The 21,426-nt window shown below is 37.7% G+C and overlaps 2 protein-coding genes across 3 annotated transcripts; one reads left to right on the top strand and one right to left on the bottom strand.

The window, feature by feature from the left end:
• Window positions 1-1,529: 1,529 nt before the first annotated feature.
• LOC111472647 (protein SET DOMAIN GROUP 41) lies at window positions 1,530-15,207 on the bottom strand. 2 transcript variants are annotated; one of them, XM_023118260.1, is made up of 6 exons: window positions 14,489-15,207; window positions 14,346-14,388; window positions 14,163-14,263; window positions 13,677-13,775; window positions 1,973-2,594; window positions 1,530-1,872 (listed from the first exon to the last, which is right to left on the bottom strand). In XM_023118260.1, exons 1-6 carry the CDS (start codon window positions 15,188-15,190, stop codon window positions 1,733-1,735), a joined length of 1,707 nt encoding a protein of 568 aa, XP_022974028.1. In that variant the 5' UTR covers window positions 15,191-15,207; the 3' UTR covers window positions 1,530-1,732. The 2 variants fall into 2 exon arrangements, with proteins under 2 accessions (XP_022974028.1, XP_022974027.1); XM_023118259.1 differs by having other exon boundaries at window positions 1,530-2,594.
• Window positions 15,208-19,514: 4,307 nt separating this feature from the next.
• LOC111472640 lies at window positions 19,515-19,979 on the top strand. The gene has a single exon (XM_023118251.1). It carries the CDS (start codon window positions 19,515-19,517, stop codon window positions 19,977-19,979), a length of 465 nt encoding a protein of 154 aa, XP_022974019.1.
• The last annotated feature ends 1,447 nt before the right edge of the window (window positions 19,980-21,426 follow it).

Here is a 21,426-nt window from a genome sequence, read left to right as displayed (position 1 = left end):
TTTTTTTTTTTTTTTTTTTTTTTTTTTTTTTTTTTTTTTTTTTTTTTTTTTTTTTTTTTTTTGTAATTTTGGATTTACGGATCATGTTTGAGTGGACATAGACAGCAGCCCCTCAAAATAATAATAATAATAATTTTATTTTATTTTTGGGTTAGATTTACTAATCACGAAAGTACATCTCCCTTTAATCGATGTGAGAGACTCAACTCCTTCTTTTTGGTGTCTTAGTCAAGCCTTCGAGGCTCACAATATTTTGTTCGACATTTGAGAATTCTATTGACATGGCTAAGTTTAGGGCATGACTCTAATACTAAGTTAGATGAACACGACTCTCCACAATGGTATGATATGGTCCACTTTGAGCATAAGCTCTCATGGCTTTGTTTTGGGCTTCCCCAAAAGGTCCAATCTCAATGGAGAGAGTATTCTTTAATTATAAACCCATGATCATTCCCTAAACTAGCCGATGTTGGACTTAACATCTTTCCTCGAACAAAGTACACCTCCTCTTAATCGAGGCTCGACTCCTTTTTCTTTTGAAGTCTTAGTCATTTTTTACTATGTCTTCGAGGCGGGAGGCTCGACTCCTTTTCTTTTTGGAGTCCTTTGTTCGACATTTGAGGATTCTTTTGACATGGCTAAGTTTAGGTCATGACTCTAATACTATGTTAGATGAACACGACTCTCTACAATAGTATAATATTATCCACTTTAAGCATAAGCTTCTTTTGGGCTTCCCCAAAATGTATCATTGAGATAGCATTCCTTAATTATAAACACATGATCATTCCCTAAATTAGCCGGTGGACTTTCATCCATCAATCTTTTCTCCATTCTATTTTTTCCCCTCCTATAACAATAAGTTAGAAAACATTTCAAATAATGCTATATAAAGGATACAAAAATAGATAATTTAATATGAAGTTTGCAAAAATGGTTTATTTGGTCAATATCGTCAATTTTTCATTATTATTTAATTTGGTTTTTTCTAATCAAAAAAGTATTTCTTGTATAAAAAATGACAATAAAATTAAAAAAAAAAAAACTAGTTTGCTTTCCTTCCTTTTCTTTTCCCTTCTCTTCTTATCACCATCCCCAATTGGTTCTTTCCTAATCTAAAGTAGTCAATGGTTTTCATAATTGTTTTTAAATATTAATATTTATTTTAAAATTTAACTAAAAATTCAATATAACCCTAAGAAAGATTTAAAAAAAAAAAAAATTACTAGAAAACAAACACAAATTTTTAAAATAAAAAACTAAAAATCAAATAGTAATTAAAGAAAATGAATTCTACTTGTTTTAGCATTCAAATGGATTTTGAAAATATTTGAATATATATATATAGATATATATATATATATAGGTTCAAATCTACCATTAAAACAAGTCTGTGTCAGAAATGAACTCAATTGGTAGAGCAGAGGACGGAAAATTTTCGTGTCACCCATTCAAATCTTATATTAAAATAAGTCTAATGTGTCGAAAATAGCTGATATAGCTCAATTGGCAGAGCAGAAGACTGAAAATCTTCATATCACCAGTTTGCTATTAAAATAAAGGTAATGTGTCGGAAATGGCCGATTTTGTACAACGGGTGGGGAGGGGAGAGCACGCGATTTCAATCGCAGAATAACTTACATTTCTACTGAATAACTGTATCAGTTCATGTCCTGTAAAATACATTGAATCTGGGATGACAAATGTGAAGGGTGACCATAACAAATACTTGCTAAATAACCTCCATAGAATAAGCAATGGATACCAAGCTCAAAGATAGATTGCCTGTCTTGGTCAGAAACATCTTGAATTTTACTATAATCACACAAACGATCACGGTAATTCGAACATGTCGTGATCGTCTTCGGCCAGCTGAAATCAAAGGGGTCAGTGAAAGCCTTCAAATATGGGCATTCATGAGTTAGAAAGCTCCAATATTTGTGTGAAATATTAGCAATGCAATTAGAAATACCAATCGAAAACTCCTGAAAATCCACTTCTATAGATCGACCATGGATTCTACTCGTATTGAACTTATCGACCCATGAGCAGTTTAAACATGTTATTTCGCCCATAGGGGAGCTCGATTTTGAAGTGTTGGAACCCCATAATGAGCTGTGTCTAACAAGCCTGAGCAAAGACTCTCCAGCAACAACCCAACAATTTGCAGCAGAAGCAATCAAAGATGGTTCATTAAGAAAAAGATGATGAGTAGCACCTGCAAGGAACAAGGAGTATGCTGCACTTGTTTTGCTCATCGTAGATGTGTTGCATTGATTTTCATTGTCATTCCATGAACGAACTTTGTAAGCCGATGCTAGAGCAGTGTACACGTTCAGCAACAGGAAGTGCACGGGATGCAGCCTCAAGTTAAGAAGCTGTTTTCCATCCCCGTCGTCCGCTTGCTCGTCGTAGAAACCTAAAGTAAGCAAGTTTTGAAGCTTCTCGCAACATGATTCAGGGGAACCAATAGACAGGTACTCAGCTATGGCATTGTTGACATAATCATCTATTCTTGTTATTGCAGTGTCATAATCAAAGTTGCTAATGGAAGTTGAATCAAGCAATTCCTCCACATTGACAGCAAAGATTTCCTGAAGAAATTTAAAATGCATATCATTTTACTACGACACTATTCGAAAGAACAACAGAAATCACAAGAAATCTAACCACCCACCAATTATTATGAGACCGCTGAGGGAATGTTGCGCGGTATACGTGTTAGGGAAGGACGATAGTGCTCTTTTAACGTTTTTCATATATTTGTTTAGTGTCATGGTCATGTTTGTCCCAGGCGTGTTGCCCAAGACTGCATTCCCGTTACACGCTAAAACTCTTGCCTTGCACAACGACGTTTCGGCGAAATCATGGCTATGCCTGGTAGACATGAAATGCCTTAGAATGTACTATAGGGAGATGCGACCAGTTGTCGAATTCTCTCTACCCGAAAAGTTATATACTATTTAAGTCGTTGTCGCCTTTATGCTTGCATGCTATAGAACCTTAGGTGATTTTAGGTGGTACAAAGACATGTACTTTAGCAAAGTTCTCATTAGGACAGGCCAGTTTGCTGGAATTCTGGAAGGAAAATTTTGTCAAGGGACTGCCAAAACACTTCTTAAGAAGGATCAAAGACGGTCTTATGACAAAGTATAATGGAACAATTCCATGACAAGCTTTGGGAGTATTCAATCTCTAAAAATCAAGGTTGAACGCTGGAAGAAGATAGGAGAAATTCAGAGGAATTTGGAGTATGTGATAGCTGAGAGAGTAGCGCTTGTGTTCCAGGTTGTAAGGCGCAGGAAGCACAGTAGGAGTATTCAATCTCTAAGAATTAGGGTATGGTAAATACTAAGCCTTCGCCGTGGTATCAGAGCCAAATTAGTGAGGGAAGAGGAGTATTCAATCTCTAAGAATCAAGGTTGAACGCAGGAAGATAAGAGAAATTTAGAGGAATTTGGAGTATGTAATAGCGGAGAGAATAGCCCTGGTGTTCCAGGTGGAAAAATGCGGGAAGTGCAGTAAGTCATTGGCAAGCTTGGGTGCTCAATCATACGAAAGATTTCAAAGAAAATTTTATATCAACAACCTGACATCTTTGTTAAGGACACTTCAATAAAGAAGAAAATGACAAACGAAGATTGACAACTTGTTGGCCACACAATAAAGGCTCACATGTGAATTATTAGTCTTTTATCTCGATGAATTATTAGTTTGCTTTAGGTTTTTTCTTAATTTAAGACTTTTAGAAAAACAAATCTTGCCATGGTCCTATCATGCTAGATTTAATCTTATTCTTTTATTTTTAAATCTAAAGTCTATAAAAATAATTCTTGAATGTATAGAGAGGTATTAGTCGATAGCTCTCTTTAAAATCAATCAAAAATAAAAAATCAAGAGAAGAAATCTTTCTACTCCACTTATCTTTCTTATTTTCGACACTTAACAAGTTCTTAAAAAAATTTACCAAATAAAATCGTCTTAAATCTTCTAACCAAGCAGAAGAAAGTTCAGATGGCACAGAGCAAGCAGAAGAAAGTTCAGATGGGCACAAAGGAGAGGGAAACCTCACCATACCGTCAATCAAGAATACCAGATTGCCAGAATTGAAGAAAACTTCAAAATTGGACTATTCCAAAACTATCTACCAATTTTCAACCTTCACTCAAAGATCATGCATCAAATTCTTGGAGAAAAATATCCCAATTCATAGCCATAGGGAATCTCTGAATCTTTTTTCAAAATCTCTAATACTCCAACACCGAGAAAAATATCCGAATTCATTGCAATAGGAAATCTCTAAATCTTTTTTCAAAATCTCTTATACTCCAACACCGTGAAGAGTTTAATTATCTTCACGTCGGTTTTATTCAAGTTGCGATAAAATCGTTATTCAGACTTGGACTAGATATCCCCAGCTTTATCTCATTTCAAGACAAGAGACATGAAGACTTCTCAAATTCCTTACTGGGAATGGTTCAATCGTTCAATCTAATGACTTTTAGCAACTTTCGTAGATAGATTGAGTATCCATATCAGTATGGGTTGGAGATCTCGAGCCATCTTCATAGTGGATAGAGGCTCTTCTTTGATCGTAGTTGACATCCTTTACTTTTAAAGGGTCATATATTGAGCTTGAAATTCCTGAAGTACTCGATCTCGAACTCAGGAATTCTTTCACTTTTGGATTTGACGAAGGTTCTTCGCTGAACTTTATTTCAACGCTTCTGTTATCATGTTCGATGATTTGAACAGGGTTTTGAGACTCTTTTCTTTGGGAAAAACGGGCGTCTTCTATTTTCCAAAGTATTTTTAGTTATTTGATCCCAATAGAGGGTTTTGGAACCGTCACAACTTTCCAATATTTGCTTTTATGAGCATACTTGATCCTTTTGGCAAGGATCTTAATGCTCTTGGAGAGATATTTGTATTCATGAACTTGTAATAAACTCTTAATATAACGACTGAAGAATGGGTTTCAGCCTTGATGTTCAAGTTTTTTTTATTATAGGTCCAACATAAGGGATGATAATATGTGCGGATCTTTGAGTGACAAAGTAAAATTTAGATAACAATTGAAATAAACGAGAACATTCTCTAAATTGGATTGAACCATTCCCAGGAAGGAATTCAAATTAGGGATTGAACCATTCTCTTGTGAAGGATGAAAATTGGTAAATAGTATTAGGATCTACCTTCGGAAGAGTCCAATTTTGAAGTTTTTCTTCAATTCTGGTAATCTGGTATTCTAGATTGACAGCATTCGAGATGGTGAGGTTTCCCTCTCCTCTGTGCCCATCTGAACTTCCTTCTGCTTGGTTAGAAGATTTGAGACGATTTGATTTGGTAAACTTATTTAAGAACTCATTCATTAAAGTGTCGAAAATAAGAAAGATAATGGAGTAGAAAGGTCTCTTCTCTTGGTTTGGTTTCGGATTGATTTTAGAGAGAGCTATCGATAAATGCCTCTATACATTCAAGAAGGTTTTTTATAGACTTCAGATTTGTTTTTCTAAAAGTCTTAAATTAAGAAAAGACCTAAAGCAAACTAATAATTCACAAAGACAAAAGATTAATAATTCACATGTGAGCCTTCATTGTGTGATCGACAAGTTGTTAATCTTCGTTTGTTATTTTCTAAGAATCAAGATGTCAGGTTTGTTGATATAAAATTTTCTTTGGAATCTTTCGTATGATTAAGCACCCAAGTTTGCCAATGGACTTACTACATTTCCCGCGTCTTACCACCTGGAACACAAGGGCTATTCTCTCGGCTATCACATACTCCAAATTCCTCTGAATTTCTCTTTATCTTCTTCCTGCGTTCAACCTTGATTCTTAGAGATTGACTCCTCCCTCACTAATTTGGCTCTGATGCGATGGCAAAGGCTTAGTATTTACAATACCCTAGTATAACTAATGCGATTGAAAACTAAGCCCTTCTTCTTTTGAGCTAAAAATTTCAATTTCGATAATCTTTCCGTTGGCCATTCTCGACGTATCTATTGCTGCATTGCTTCACTCTGTATCGTACATGTGGGGATAAAGTTCGCCAACTAGCTATTATCCTTTGATGGAGATGAGTTCCCCGTAGAGTTAACACACTAGGTCATTTTAGTGGTTGCTTACCTGCCTGCATCAGCTTAAGATTGTTCAAGTCCCTCCACCAATTGGGCCTTCTTCATGATTGTATGCAACCCACTAAGTTCCCAACACTAAATATCAGCTCGTATTAGTGAGTCTCACCCATTTAGAAATGTGTTCTCCAAGATTTCGTTCAATAGGTGAGGAAGGGGTGTCATCAACCTCTTGAATGTCTTTCGATTCTTCCCCATCGTCGTCTTTTGTTCTACGACAAAACTCTTATGTGTTGAAAAAACATTAAATGTTATTTTCTTTAGTGGGTTTTAAATTTAGAAGCCAGTGGAAAAGTGAAAGGCCAAGAGTATTTTTTTTTTTTTTTCCACGGTGAAGTAGAGAAAAAGACATAAAACAGAAAAGTAATAGAAAAGTCTTTTCAGAAAATAGAGTGTTTTGTCTCTCCACTCACATAATAGAAAATAGTGAGTGAGATTTTTTTTTTTTTGCTTTTTACAATTTGGTATTAGAGCCAATGACGAATGTGACAGGTCAAATGTCTCTACCTCGACTAACGAAGACAAACTATGAGAATTTGAGCATTCAAGTGAAAGCTCTTCTCGATTCTCAAGATGCATGGGAGGTAGTTGAAGAAGGTTTCGAAGAACCAAAAGATACCACGGGTTATACGACGGCACAAATCAAGGCGTTGAAAGAAGTGCGATCAAAGGATAAGATGACACTATACATATTGTTCCGAACCGTTGACGAGTTAGGCTTTGGGAAAATTGCCAGTGCAATTACTTCAAAAGAAGCGTGGGACATTTAAGGAAAAGTGTTCAAAGGAGCCGACTGAATCAAGCAAGTGCGTCTCCAAACTCTTTGTGGAGAGTTGAAGAGCATGAAGGTGAAGGAGTCGAAGAATGTATCTGGCTACATCATGTATATATAGTCTGTGGTAAACCAACTCAACCAAAATGGAGAAATGTTAACCAAGATGCAAGTTGTGGAGAAGATTTTAAGATCATTAACCAACAATTTTGAGAACATTGTATGCACGATAGAAAAGTCAAAGAACCTAGCGACGTTCACGGTCGACGAGCTCACCGATTCTATCGAAGCACACGATCAACGTAGGAAGAAGAATAAGGAAACACTCGATCAAGCACTTCAAACGAAGGTGTCAATCAAAGATGAAAAGGTACTCTATTCTCAAAATTTTCAAGGTAGAGATCATGGTCGTGAAAGTCGTGGAAATGGTCGAAGTGGTCAAGGCAACAGTCATGAAGGATACTATAAGGAGAAGGAACAATCGAGAGAAGCAAATTGGCATGGAAGAGGACACGGTCGAGGAAGAGGCGGCCGATTAAATTATTCCAACATTGAGTGCTACCAATGTCACAAATTTGGTCACTATGCGAATAATTGTAACTCTAACAAATGTTATAATTGTGGTAAAGTGGCATTTTGTAAAAGATTGTTTAGCTGATAAAATGGTGGAAGGAACAACCAACCTAACCTTAAAAGACGTAACAAATGAAGGTCTTCTCTTGATGGCTCAAAATAGAGACAACATCAATGACAACACTCTGTGGTACCTCGACTCAAGGGCAAGCAACCATATGTGTGGTCACGAGTACCTATTCAAAGAGATGCAAAGGATTGAAGATGGTCATGTGTCATTTGGAGATGCTTCAAAGGTGGAGGTCAAAGGCCGAGGTACGGTTCATACTTGCAAAAGGATGGCTTAGGGTCAATCCAAGATGTTTATTACATACCAGACCTTAAGACCAACATATTGAGTATGGGGCAACTCACAGAGAAAGGTTACTTGATATTCTTAAAAGACGGACTGCTACACTTGAAGGACAAGAAAGGGCATTTGGTTGCTCGTGTCGTGATAGGAAGAAATCGAATGTACAAACTGAATTTAAGAAGCATACGAGAAAAATGTTTGCGAGTCGACGTAGAAGACAAGGCATTGCTGTGGCATCTCCGCTTTGGTCACCTACATCATGGCGGCCTAAAAGAGTTAGCGAAAAATATGGTGCACGAGCTACCCAACATGGACTACGAAGGAAAATTTTGTGAAGAATGCGTGCTTAGCAAGCATGCGAGAACCTCGTTTCAAAAGAAGGCTGAATTTTGGGCTAAACAACCTCTCGAGTTGATTCATACAGACATATGTGGACCAATTTCCCCCGAGTCTTTTAGCAGTAAAAGGTACTTCATTTCCTTGATCGATGATTACTCACGAAAAAACTTGGATTTATTTTCTGAAAGAAAAATCCGAGACATTTGAGGTATTCAAAAAGTTCAAAATGATGGTGGAGAAGACAACTGGTAGACACATCAAAGCTGTACGATCCGATAGAGGTGGCGAGTATACTTCGACAACTTTCATGGAGCATTGCGAGGAGCAAGGCATAAGGCGATTTCTAACCACACCGTACACCCCTCAACAAAATGGTGTGGCCGAGAGAAAAAACCGGATCATTATCGACATGGTTCGATCAATATGCTCAAGAGCAAAAGGATGCCAAAGGAATTTTAGGCAGAAGCTGTGCAATGTGCCATCTATGTGCAAAATCGATGTCCACATGCGAAGTTAGATGATCAAACACCACAAGAAGCATGGAGCGAACAAAAGCCTACAATTGCTCATCTCAAAGTGTTCGATAGTGTGGCTTATGCTCATGTACTGAATCAACGAAGAACGAATCTCGAAGACAAAAGAAAAAGGTATATTGTTATTGGATATGATGAGAAAACAAAAGGATACAAGCTACTTGACTCGATAAACAAGAAGGTGATGGTGAGTCGTGATGTGCGAGTAAATGAAGCAAGCGAATAGGACCGAAACAATTTGACAAAAGTTAATATCGAAGTTGGGACTGGAATAGAGTGTCGTTGTTGATGTTGTCTTCATTTTGAGCCATCAAGAGAAGACCTTCATTTGTTAGGTCTTCCAAGGTTAGGTTGGTGGTTCCTTCCACCCTTTTATAAGCTAAACAATCTTTTACAAAATACTCACTTTACCACAATTATAACATTTGTTAAAGTTACGATCATTCACATAGTGACCAAATGACATTTGTTAGAGTTACAATCATTCACATAGTGACCAAATTTGTGACATTGGTAGCACTCAATTTTGGAATAATTTGATCGGCCGCCTCTTCCTCGACCGTATCCTCTTCCATGCCAATTTGCTTCTCTCGATTGTCCCTTCTCCTTATAGTATCCTTCATGATTGTTGCCTTGACCACTTTGACCATTTCCACGACTTTCACCACCATGACCTCTACCTTGAAAATTTTGAGAATAAAGTACATTTTCATCTTTGATTGACACCTTCGTTTGAAGTGCTTGATCGAGTGTTTCCTTCTTCTTCTTACTACGTTGCTCGTGTGCTTCGAGAGAACCGGTGAGCTCGTCGACCGTGAACGTCGCTAAGTCCTTTGACTCTTCTATCGTGCATACAACGTTCTCAAAATTGTTGGTTAATGATCTTAAAATCTTCTCCACAACTCGCATCTTTGTTAACATTTCTCCATTTTGGTTTAGTTGGTTTACCACAGACTATATACGCATTATGTAGTCAGATGCATTTTTCGACTCCTTCACCTTCATGCTCTCCAACTCGCCACAAAGAGTTTGGAAACGTACTTGCTTGATTCAATCGGCTCCTTTGAACACTTTTCCTTAAATGTATCTCACTTCTTTTGAAGTAGTTACACTAGCAATCTTCTCAAAGCCCAACTCGTCAATGGCTCGGAACAACATGTATAGTGTCGCCTTATCCTTTGATCACACCTCTTTCAACGTCTTGTTTTGTGCCGTCATATAACCTGTGGTATCTTTTGGTTCTTCGAAACCTTCTTCGACCACCTCCCATGCATCTTGAGAACCGAGAAGAGCTTTCATTTGAATGCTCCAATTCTCGTAGTTTGTTTTTGTTAGTCGCGGTAGCGGCATTTGACCCGTCACATTCGTCATTGGCTCTAATACCAAATTGTAAAAAGCAAAAAAAATCTCAATTCAACTATTTTTTCTTGTGTGTGGAGGGACAAAACACTCTATTTTTTCTGAAAAAACACTTACACTTTTCTATATAACTTATCAGTTTTATGTCTTTTTCTCTATTTCTTCCCAAGAGAAGAAGAATATTTTTGACCTTTCACTTTTCCCCTAACTTCAATTTAAAACCCACAAAAAAAAATAACATTTACCGTTTATTCAACACATAAGAGTTTTTGTCGTAGAACAAAAGACAATGATGGAGGAGAATTGAAAGACATTCAAGAGGTGGATGGCGCCCCTTCCTCCCCTATGGAACGAAATCTTGGAGAACACATTTCTAAATGGGTGACTCACTAATACGAGCTGAGATTCAATGTTGGGAACTCCATACGATCATGAAGAAGGCCCAATAGGTGGAGGGACAGGAACAATCCCAAGTTGGTAAGCAACCATGTTAATCCTGAGGGGAACTCATCTTCATCAAAGGATAATAGCTAGGTGGCAAACTTGTTCCCACATGTATCATTACGATACAGAGTAGAGCAGTGTAGCAATAGATACGTCGAGAATGGCCAATGAAAAGATTACCGGAATTGAAATTTTTAGCTCAAAAGAAAAAGGGCCTAGTTTTCAATGCAAATAAAAATACACCAAAGGGCAAATGCAAACAAAAGGAGTTCAACATCATGTTGGTACACGATGACAAAGAAGAAGACGAGGCATTAGCAAACTTAAAGATTGTCCCTCAACTCAGTGGTGGGATTTTCAACACTCGGAACAATTAAAATGAAATGGACGATAGAGCAACAACAAGAAGTTGTTCTAATTGATTGCAGGGAAACACATAATTCCATAAGTACTCAATAATGTCACAACTCCAAACAAGTTTCCTATTGCAATTATTGAAGAGTTGCTAGATTGAATTATGTGCATTCAAAGATTAATCTCATATCCAATTACCATGTTTGAACTCAAGAACCCCCTTCCACATTTCAAGCATAAATGAACCAAATTTTCCAGCCATTCCTACATAGGTTTATTTAGGTTTTTTTTTTTAATTTATTAATGATATCCTTGTTTACAATGCTAACCACGATGAGCATATCTTGCACTTGATTGTGGTGTTCAATGTTCTTTAGGAAAATCACTCGTATGCCTATGAGGGAAAATATCAGTTGGCCAAAGAAGAGATTGAATATCTGGGCCATCTGGTTTCAGCCAAAGGGGTTAAAGCTGATCAGAAAAAGGTTAGGGCAATGCTTGAGTGCCCAATGCCTCAAAAAATCTGAGTTGAGAGGCTTTATAGGGGGCCCTTACCTAGTACTACAGGTGTTTTATTGCAAACTGTGGTAGGGTAGCATTGCAGCTCTGTTCTATCGGATTTTCGAAGCAAGGGATTCATTTGAACAGAGCAGGCCACACAAGCTTTCGAGCAAATAAACAATGTGATGGCAACCCTCTTGGTGCTGGCACTACTAGACTTCAATTAGCCATTTGTGATTGAAACTGACCCATCACGAATTGGCTTAAAGGTTGTACTACATCAAAAGTGTCCCATTGCCTTGTTTAGTCTCACTTTCTCCACCACAGCTCGAGCTAAATCCATTTATGAAAGGGAATTTATGGTTGTAGTTCTTGTCGTGCAACAATGGTGCGAAAGTAAATTTATTGTCTGGACAGATCAGACAGCTTTAAGACATCAGCTAGAATGAAGGGTTATCCCATCGAAGTATCAATGATGCGTCTCAAAGTTACTTGGGTGTGTTTTCAAGATTCAATATAAACCGAGAAGGGAGAATAAAGTTAGTGTTATCTCGATTACGCTCAAGGCCGATTTGGAAACATTATTATATTGGATGTAGATACCATTAAAGAAGAGGTTGAAGATGACCCCGAGCTCGGCAAGATCATCAAACAGTTGCAAGACGAAAGGGAAAAGCTATCCAAATTCTCCTTTCATCAAGGAAAATTAAAATACAAGGGGAGGTTACCATTATCAACCACTTCCACTTTGATCACATCTACTCTACACATGTACCATGACTCTGTAATTGGAGGCACTCTGGTTTCCTACAGTCCTACAAACATTTGACTAGTGAGTTGTATTGTTAAGGCATGGGGTTTATTGAAGGATAGTGTAGTATGTCAACGAAACAAATCAGCTATGGGGTTTATTGAAGGATTACTACGACCAGAAGGACATGATACCATCTTGGTAGTCGTGGACCATTTGGGTAAATATGCTCACTTTTTTGCCATCAAACATCGATTTACAGCTAAGACATAAGCATCCCTATTTATTAGAAAGGTAGTGAAGTTACATAGGCTTCCAAACTCAAATCATTTCAGACTATGATAAGATCTTTATCAGTCATTTCTGGACTGAACTTTTTCAGATACAGGGGACTCGACTCTGGCAAAGCACTCCATACCACCCTCGGGCAAATGAACAAAGGAAAATAAATATGCAGAAAATTACCTAAGGTGTTTTTGTGGTGAACGTTATACAATAGTTGTGTTGGGCAGGCAAAACACCACGTTCCATATATTCAAAGTGGTGAATGGCAGGGCACCTCCTCCTTAGCTATTGTATGGAATCCAAAAAAACACCCAACTCCAACTCGGATGAAACAAAGGGAAGTGGAATTTGCAGTAGGTGATTGGGTTTTCTTCAAACTTCGTCCTTATAGACAGGCATCACTAGCAAAGAAATTTAGTGAGAAGTTAACCTGAAGTTCTTTCAACCTTATTTCATCGAATACAAGATTGGGCAAGTGGCTTATGAACTCCAATTTCCACGTGAGGCAACAATACACCAAGTATTCCATGATTCTCAGATGAGAAGGCTCTGGGAACAAAACCATCAAGTACAGCCCAAGCTGACTGTGTAGACCAGTGATTTTGAATAGAAAGTTGAACGTGAGGAAATTTTCCGTTATCAAAAGAATAGCACCATGGGCATGACTAAGTTATTAGTCAATTGGAAGAACTTGCTAGCTCATGAAGCAACTTGGGAGCAACATGGGAGCAACTCAACAATGTCTCCGACCCCGCGGGTGATGTTAGGCCACCAATTACTAATTAGTACACTAGGAGGGGCAAGAAAGACATGGAGCCTGCAAGTTAGTCACATGAGGGCAGTTTACGAGTTTGTTACACGAGGAAAGGGGACCATTGGGGGAATGTTGAGTAGTATACTTGTTTGGGAAGGACGATAGCTTTCTTTATATGCTTTTCGTATTGTATTTCTTAGCGAAGAAGCTGGGGAAGGAGTTGTTACCAACCCTGTCAAATAGGTAGGGATTATTTTATATTGCCTTGCGGCTTTTCTTCCTTCGCATATCACTACAAGGAGATACCTTACATAAACATCTTGAAAGTGATACCAAACTCCTCCTAATCGCTAAGGATAACTACATAGTTTTTTAGCATTTGGCTTTGGTTTTTGAAATATGTGATTGATTCCTCACATTTTCTTTACATTGGTTTTCATCTTTATTAAGGAAAATTTTGAATTCATAGCCAAATTTCAAAAACAAAACAAGTTCTAATATTCTTTTAATAGTTTTTCTTACTTGCAAAGCATGGTCCACATAAGTTGGGGGCTTGGCACTACATCGCTGGCAACTACAGACAAATTTATATCTTGATCGCAACTCTGACTGCCTCATTGCCTGAGATAAAATCAACAAATTTCTCACAAATCTAATCCACAAGAAGATGAAATTAACAGCGATATTTGTGATGTCCCATATTGGTTGGGGAGGAGAACAAACCACCATTTATAAGGGTGTGGAAACCTTCCCCTAGCAGACGCATTTTAAAGCCTTGAGGGGGAAGCCCGAAAGGGAAAGCCTAAAGAGGACAATATCTGCTAGCGGTGGATTTGGGGCGTTACAATATTCCACCATAATCACATTCATTTACTCTACAAATCTTTGAGTTGAAATATATACCAAGCTCATAATGAAATTTGGCATGCTTATGTGGAACTTAGTTCAGAAATTTCCACTGAAATATTATGAAGGGAAGATAACAAAAATAAGATATAACTGCAATACCTTAGGTTGCAACAAGTCACAGTATGCAATCGTGACTGCTTCGCCTTTCCTTATACTCTTTATACTTCTAACCATGACTCTTGGACCATAACCCTGAAAATCTTCATCAAAATTCACATGAATATATACAAACAGGGACAACAACAACAGCACTTAAGTGATTGCAAACGTGAAGAAACACACCTTTTGTAATGAAATGCGAAAAGTTTCTACGAACAGTACTCATCTGCCATAAACAATCATGCAAAAGCTCTCACTAATTTCACGAGAAAGGGAGAGAAACGCCCATAAAGAAAATGAAAATTATTCGTAGTTGAAACAATTACTTGACTGCAACTTCCTTCACCAGTCCCAATGTCAGTACAGAAGGGGGAAATCCGTAGCCTCGTCTTGATGGAATCCGACGGAGTTTCAAATCTGTAACAAGCATTGGGAGAACAACTGTGATTGATCCAGCAGAAGGTTGGATGGTACACAGCAATCCCAATGGTTTGGCCAACCGAATCCTGAACCTCGACGGCGTTGGTCAATACGAGGCACATGATGGCCTCTTCCAAGGCGTTGTCATAGCGAATATCGGCGGAGTTCGTCCGTCTGGAGGTGGCAATGGCGTCGGCACCTTTCCGAATCTTGGCGAAAACCTCGGAATCGTCATCAGCAAGCATCAATTTCTCCCGATTGGTGAGAAGGCCAAAGATACGCTCGGGAGGAGTAGAGCGCCAAGCGGAGGTATCGGAGAGGAGGAGGTGGAGGAGGCGGAGGGAGGCGCGGAGGTCGGAGGTGTCGGAGAAGAGAAAATGATCGGTGGAGAAGACGGCGGCGGTGAGGGAATCGGAATAGGAGCATATAGGGGAGCAGTAGCGGAGGAGATTAGAGTGGGAAATTGGGGAATTTGGAAGAGGGGAGAAACAGGAGGAGCAGTGAGTGAGGAGGAAGGAATCGTGGAGAGCGGCGGTGAGAGGAGGCAACGGCGGAGTAATGTCTTCCGCCATTTCTATGTCTTCCATTGCTCTCAATTCCATCTCCATTTCTCTCTCCTTACTGAAAATGAATGAGACTATGAATATTATTATTTGATTTTAAAAATATATATGTATTGAGTGTAATTTTGAACGGATTTTATACACTGTTGATACCATCCACTTTATAATTGTTACAAATAATTTGATTCAAATCGTTAATGTATAGATATGTGAGTAGGGATATTTTATACAATAAATTTGTATAATACTGACCTATGAATTATTTTATTTGTTTTTATAATTCGTTAATTGAGAAAATTAATATGATTATTATGACTGATAAAAATTGAAATTAAATATTTAATATTAGTAAATTAGAAAAATAACCCAAAAAAGGAATTTGTGGAAAAATAACCCTAAAAGAGTTAATTGGGAATTTAAACATGAAATTCAATTTGCAAAAGGTATCTCGTAATAAATTAAATTTACAAAGATAATCCTAAAAAGTGGTAAATTGTAAAAATGACCTAAAGGTGGTAAATTCGATCCATTTAGTAAGGGCATTTTTTTATTGAGGAAGAATTAGCATGTTTATCGGTCTCAAAAGTTTACCGGACACAAATAGGAAGTTTTTCATAAATAGCTCGAAGAAAAATAGTAAAGGGGCTCTCAATTTCTTTAGGTAAGTTTCGATTTGAGTTTTCGAAAATTGAGAAATTTCTCCTCCACCGTGAATCTCATTCCTTAAAGCTTATTTGTAAAGTTTCATGGCACGGAGAGGAGCAACTTTGGTGAAGAAACCAAAGGCTAGAAGTAGCTAGAACCCAAGAACCAAAAAAGTTGATATGGGTCAAGTTCGATATGGGTCTTATACCATTAACTTTAGGTTAAATCAAGGAACAAGGTTGTTGAAGAAGTCGAGAGGAGATAAACTCTCAATTACCCAAATCGAGAGCAACTTGGAGTTGACTTTTTGGGTAAGTCAATATCGAACAACCTATTTTGACTCAACATATCTTGGTCATTTGTTAACCAAACAAGTTCGAAACCTATCTCAAATGATCCATGGTGTGTAAGACTACAATATTTATAAATAAAATTTTAGTTTTGGAAAGGTTTGTGAATGGTGATCCCGAACACACCAGTTCTCGAGGAGAGATGTAGTTATACTTGCAGAAATAAATAGAATCGAAAAAGAAAGTGGAAGATTTTACCTTGTTACAATTATTTAGATTTTTGTTATCATTTTATCTATTATAGAAAATATGTAGAGATTAATAGTTTTTTTTTAAAAAAATAAAGTAAGAATAGATAATTGGTTATGGAATTATGTCGAACAAGTTAAGTTAGGTTCATTGATACAATCATTTTAACCTAAGTTATTCAGAATTACAGCTGGGTTAAAAGACCGTTTATGATCGTATCACTAAGACCCTTTCGGGCCAATGAGAGGGTGAGACCCATTGTTCAAGTCTCAAGATCAGTATTTGAGAGAACAACTTATCTACTTTTCTTATAGAGAGAGGAGTGAGTTTATGATACTATGTTTCAAACCCTTATTTGGTAAGTTCTTAAAATGGATACAAGAGTCATTCTCACCCAAAATTAAAGGACAAGTCCTATCAAACATGAGTTTATAACTCACTCGGGATTAAGATCGAGTCGAATATGATCGTCATGTGAAATATTAATCTTCACAATTAACAAATTTATAAAGAGGGATTAGATATTTCTTGGTCGAGTCTTATACAAACTCATTGTATAGGAATACCCTACTCACATGTAACGACCCTAAATTTCTACATACTCAGAGTCGCTACTAACGTCTCATGCTCATCTCTTAAATGCTCATCATAAATAACGTAAAATTTTAAAACATTCAGAACACTTCAAAGTGCTAGAAAACATTATCGGTCTTACGTGTTTCAAAACATAACGCTGGAATTTAAAATTTAAAATAAAAACCATTAAATTGAAATAAGTTAAATAATGAAATGCAAACGTCCTATTCTAATCTAAGCCTAGAAATTCAAATATGCAACTACCCTATGCATGCACCACAGTCTCTGATTACAATGTCGCCGCCAATCATATATGGGCAACTTTGCCTTTACCTAAAAAATGATATGACACACAACCTGAGTATTTCCAAGAACACTCAGTATGTGACCCCACTATAGGGGTCATGCTAATACAATCACATGCAATCATGTTCTAGGGACTTATCTCTAACTCATCTAGGGGTGCCTCCAGTCTCGAACTATGTGTAATACTTCCTTACACACAACTCACACATGCGAGTGTGAATCCCCAGGTAGGTCGTACACCCCTGGACCCTTTCTGGTCACTAATCTGTAGCGACGCCCGGAGGTCAGCGGAACCCTTAGTGTCATGCGTCTCATGAACACCTTTATCAACATACTATGTGCGTCAGCACTCATCATCTTTAGGGAAGTAGCCCTATGCTTATGAAATACAACATGCATGAGGTCTCTCTAAATCCCATCATAATGTCTCTTCTAACACAACCCTCAAACCTCATATCTTTGTTACAATAAGTAACACATGCTCGTGGATACTTATATTAATATCATTTTCATGCTCTTAGGGTTGTGTCCTAGGTCGATCTAACTACATGATGCAATATGACATTCATATCATATATCATGCTCAATATGGAAAATATCATTATATTAAGTAAAACGTCATACAAACATCATACTCATCATAAAGCCATCAAGTGCATCAAACATATCATGTATGTCATGCATCGAAACATAAATTACATACATTATCATGAATCACATCTCAAACATCATACTCATAAATCATCATAGCTCATACATCATCATGCTCGTAAATAATAACTGTAAGGCCACATACTTGGTTGGCCTTGGCCGAATTACTCCCTAATTAGCTAAACGTAAGCTCTCATTCCTCAAGAGCTACTCCAAAGATCATCGGGGTTTGTTTCCTATCACACTGTTCGTCACCCTTCATTAGTATTTCACAATTAAATTAATAATTAATTAATAAACATATAATACGGCTCTGAAACGGCCTCAATTACCTTAATTGAGGTCGAAAATAGGTCAAAGAGGGTCAAAACGATGAAAATTGGGTAAAAAGTGAGAAGTCGAGCTGAACAGCCGGTAGGAGCTACCGGGAAGCCACTGAAGAGTCGTCGGAGCATCATAGGAGGGAGGCCGTGAGCCATCTAAGCTGAGTTGAGCCGAGGGATTGCTTGCGCCACAGTGCCACGTGGCAGAAGCAGAGCGCGCCATAGAGTGCCACGTGGCAATATCAGAGCACGCCTTGTCGTGCAGGTGGCGTCAAGTCGAGGCGTAGGTTGAAGGTCATCGGCTGCAGGTGGGCTGCTGGGCTTTGATTCACGGGCTGAGCCGTAGGCAAGTTTGGGCCTCAGGCTACTGGGCTGGATTGAGTTTTGGGTTGAAATAACTCGGGCCTCTGATTCTCGGTTCGTGGGCTCTCGGGTTGTAGGTGACGCGGGTCGCAAATCAGGTTGCAGAACGAGCTAGACCGAGGGTTGGTTTGGGCCTCGGGTGTGGGCCATTGCAGTTTGGGCTAAGCCGACGAAGACTTAGGCTAGACCGTTATGTATTTCCTATGAATGGTTTAGAACGCCCCTACTCACATGTCCAATCTTATAACATGGATAGGGTCAGTCTTCACAAACTCATTGTATAGGATACTCTCACTTACATATAATTACAAATTGAGTTTGTATCAATACTGGTTACCAAACACTCAACCTTATCTATATAATATAGACCTTCTAAGTTATTATTTGAACACGATCCTCTTTTAATGCCAACTACATATTGTTTAAGATTACATTAAAACTTTGAATTTTCCTGCCATGAATAATATTAAATTGTAAATAAAATAATAAAAAAATTACCATTAAAAATTAAATAATTAATTACAGGGCTCAAGGGTAGCTCATAAATCCCTGATGTTTGAATCTTTCACATGTCCAATGAACTAGGTCAATTTCATTCTTATCCTTGTGACATCGTTCATCTTCATGAATTTTTCGATAGTCGACTTATTGTATCTATCTAGGTTGATAACTCTTATTTGTACCGACTAAAAACAACCATTGATATACTTTTATACCAATTTTCATCAACTTCTTAAAATAATATCTAAAAATAATGAAAAATATATTAGGATAGATTTTATTTATTTTCAAAATTTGTAACTGCTCCCGTATATCTAGGAGAAATCGAATATTTTGAAATATATATATATATATATTGAACAGATAAATAATTTTAATCGTTTTACCAAACCCTTAGCCTCTAACGCTTTCCCTCTTCTCCAAAACCTCTCTCTATCTCTCTCACTCCACTGCCTGCAACACCATATGGCTTCCTTCATCGGCTCTAACTCTCCACAAATTTCATCTCCCTCCTCGGCAGAGATCAAATTCGTCGGAATCTGCGGAAAATATCAGATTGATCGATCGATTTCGGTTGAGAAGAATCGCGACAGAAATGCGAATGCGAATGCGGTGTCGTCGAATAAGAGGAAATGGTGCATGTGTTCTCCGTCTACTCATCCAGGCTGTTTCAGGTGTTCGCTCCACAAGAAGAAGTCGAGGCACTCTGTTAATGCTGTGAATCGCAGCGAGTTCCCGAACGGATCGTTGGATTTTCGTAGATCGGCAATGACGAATTCGATTGTTAGAATCGGAGGCGTGGAAGGTGCTGATCTCGTGAACAGAGCTTTATCGGCTTTGATTAGGCCTTCTTCGCATCAGCTGCGGCCGCGATCAGCGTTTCAACCTAGGCCTAGTCGTCTGTCAGTCATGTCAAAATCAGAGGAGTAGCGACACATTTTCCAGCCCTAATCATTTTTTTCTTCTTCTTTGGTTTATTCCTACCCTAGGCTCACCAAATCATTATATATATTTCATCATTTTAGTAAATGATTATGAATTTATAATCAAAGAATACTATTTTCGTTGGTTGGTGCATCCAACAAGGTTTTACTACCAAGTGTTGGCCTAACTTTGGCTTAGACCAAATCTACGTTAAAAGATCTATAAACTAATCTAAAATGCATATGATATGAGAATTCTAAAATTTCTCTCCTAGAGACTAAACGATTCTTATTCCAACTTCTTGGAACTTCTTACTGGTGTCTTGGTTACGATGAACTTCTTACTGGTTTCTTGGTTACGATATCAAAATTTAGGGTTAAATATTACTGGGGCTGGTTTCTTGGTTACGATATCAGGGTTAAATATTAGTGGTGGAAAAGACATTTGTTTCATTTTGACATGAAAAATATGAGTGGTCTTCAAAAGAAGACGTGGGTTCAAATCCCACTTCCGACCATCTTTTTATAGATCTAATGATTTTATAGAAAAGAAATATGTTATCAATCTAATTTTAATTATGATTTTATAGAAAAGAACTATGTTATCTCTGTCCTTCAAAGATTCTGTGATTGGAGAAGTTATTTTAAATGAAGATTATATATGAAAGACTATATCATAACACAAACTATTATATAAGGGGTACTTTTATAATTTTATACCGGGCTTAAAGCTTTCTTTGAGCCTTTGTCTGTATGCTATGTATAGCTTTTCTGGCAAGACCCAAGACCCAAGACCCCGAACTCACACTTAGAACGACCAAACCCGACGTTGAAACACTTGGTTCACGGTATGAAGTGGACCGCTGATGATCCCACATACACGAGAGGTAAGCTCTATACGCTTGAATAACGTCGTGTGTCGTTGGGATCTAGATTCAATTTTTGGGTTTATAGGCTCATAGACCTCTCATTTTAGACACCTACAAGCCACGAGACTTCGTGGAAGAAAAACATAGAGTCCAATAAAGAGTTAGAGGAGAAATACTAACGAAGCTGATTTTGACCCTAGTTAAGGTAATTAAGGTTAGAACAATGCTTTATTTCACAATTTCAAGTTGAATTTAATTTAGAATGGTGAAATACTAACAAAAGAAATCAGAAAACCAAATACGAAACAAACTCTATGACACTTTGAGTAGCTTCGAGGAATGAAAGCTTAGCAAACGCAAATTTAGGGAAATGTCGGCTAAGGCCAAGTAACTAAGGGACCTTACTATAGGGTAGGCTAGGCAATTGTTTGATGTATGACGACATGTGCCTAGTGGCACCGACATGTGTCGTTTATGCTTCATGATTATGATGTATGATGTATGATGTATGATGTATGGTGACGTGTATGAGTTATGTGATGATGTTCTACGATGATTATGATGTGTTTATGATGACGTTAAATG

This window comes from Cucurbita maxima, unplaced genomic scaffold, assembly GCF_002738345.1.
Source record: "Cucurbita maxima cultivar Rimu unplaced genomic scaffold, Cmax_1.0 Cma_Scf00081, whole genome shotgun sequence".
Taxonomy (NCBI): Eukaryota; Viridiplantae; Streptophyta; class Magnoliopsida; order Cucurbitales; family Cucurbitaceae; genus Cucurbita; species Cucurbita maxima.
The sequence above is the reverse complement of the archived record's forward strand: the minus strand, read 5'-3'. Positions and strand labels throughout refer to the sequence as shown.

Bases quoted from the DNA above. Each gene is read 5' to 3' on its own strand.
- LOC111472647 (XM_023118259.1), bottom strand. From the start codon at position 15,190: ATGGAGATGGAATTGAGAGCAATGGAAGACATAGAAATGGCGGAAGAC. The intron at 14,264-14,345 runs GTGTGTTTCTTC...ATTTTGATGAAG, and splicing joins TTCGCATTTCATTACAAAAG to ATTTTCAGGGTTATGGTCCA. The intron at 2,595-13,676 runs GTAAGAAAAACT...AAATTTCTTCAG, and splicing joins ATGTGGACCATGCTTTGCAA to GAAATCTTTGCTGTCAATGT.
- LOC111472640 (XM_023118251.1), top strand. From the start codon at position 19,515: ATGGCTTCCTTCATCGGCTCTAACTCTCCACAAATTTCATCTCCCTCC.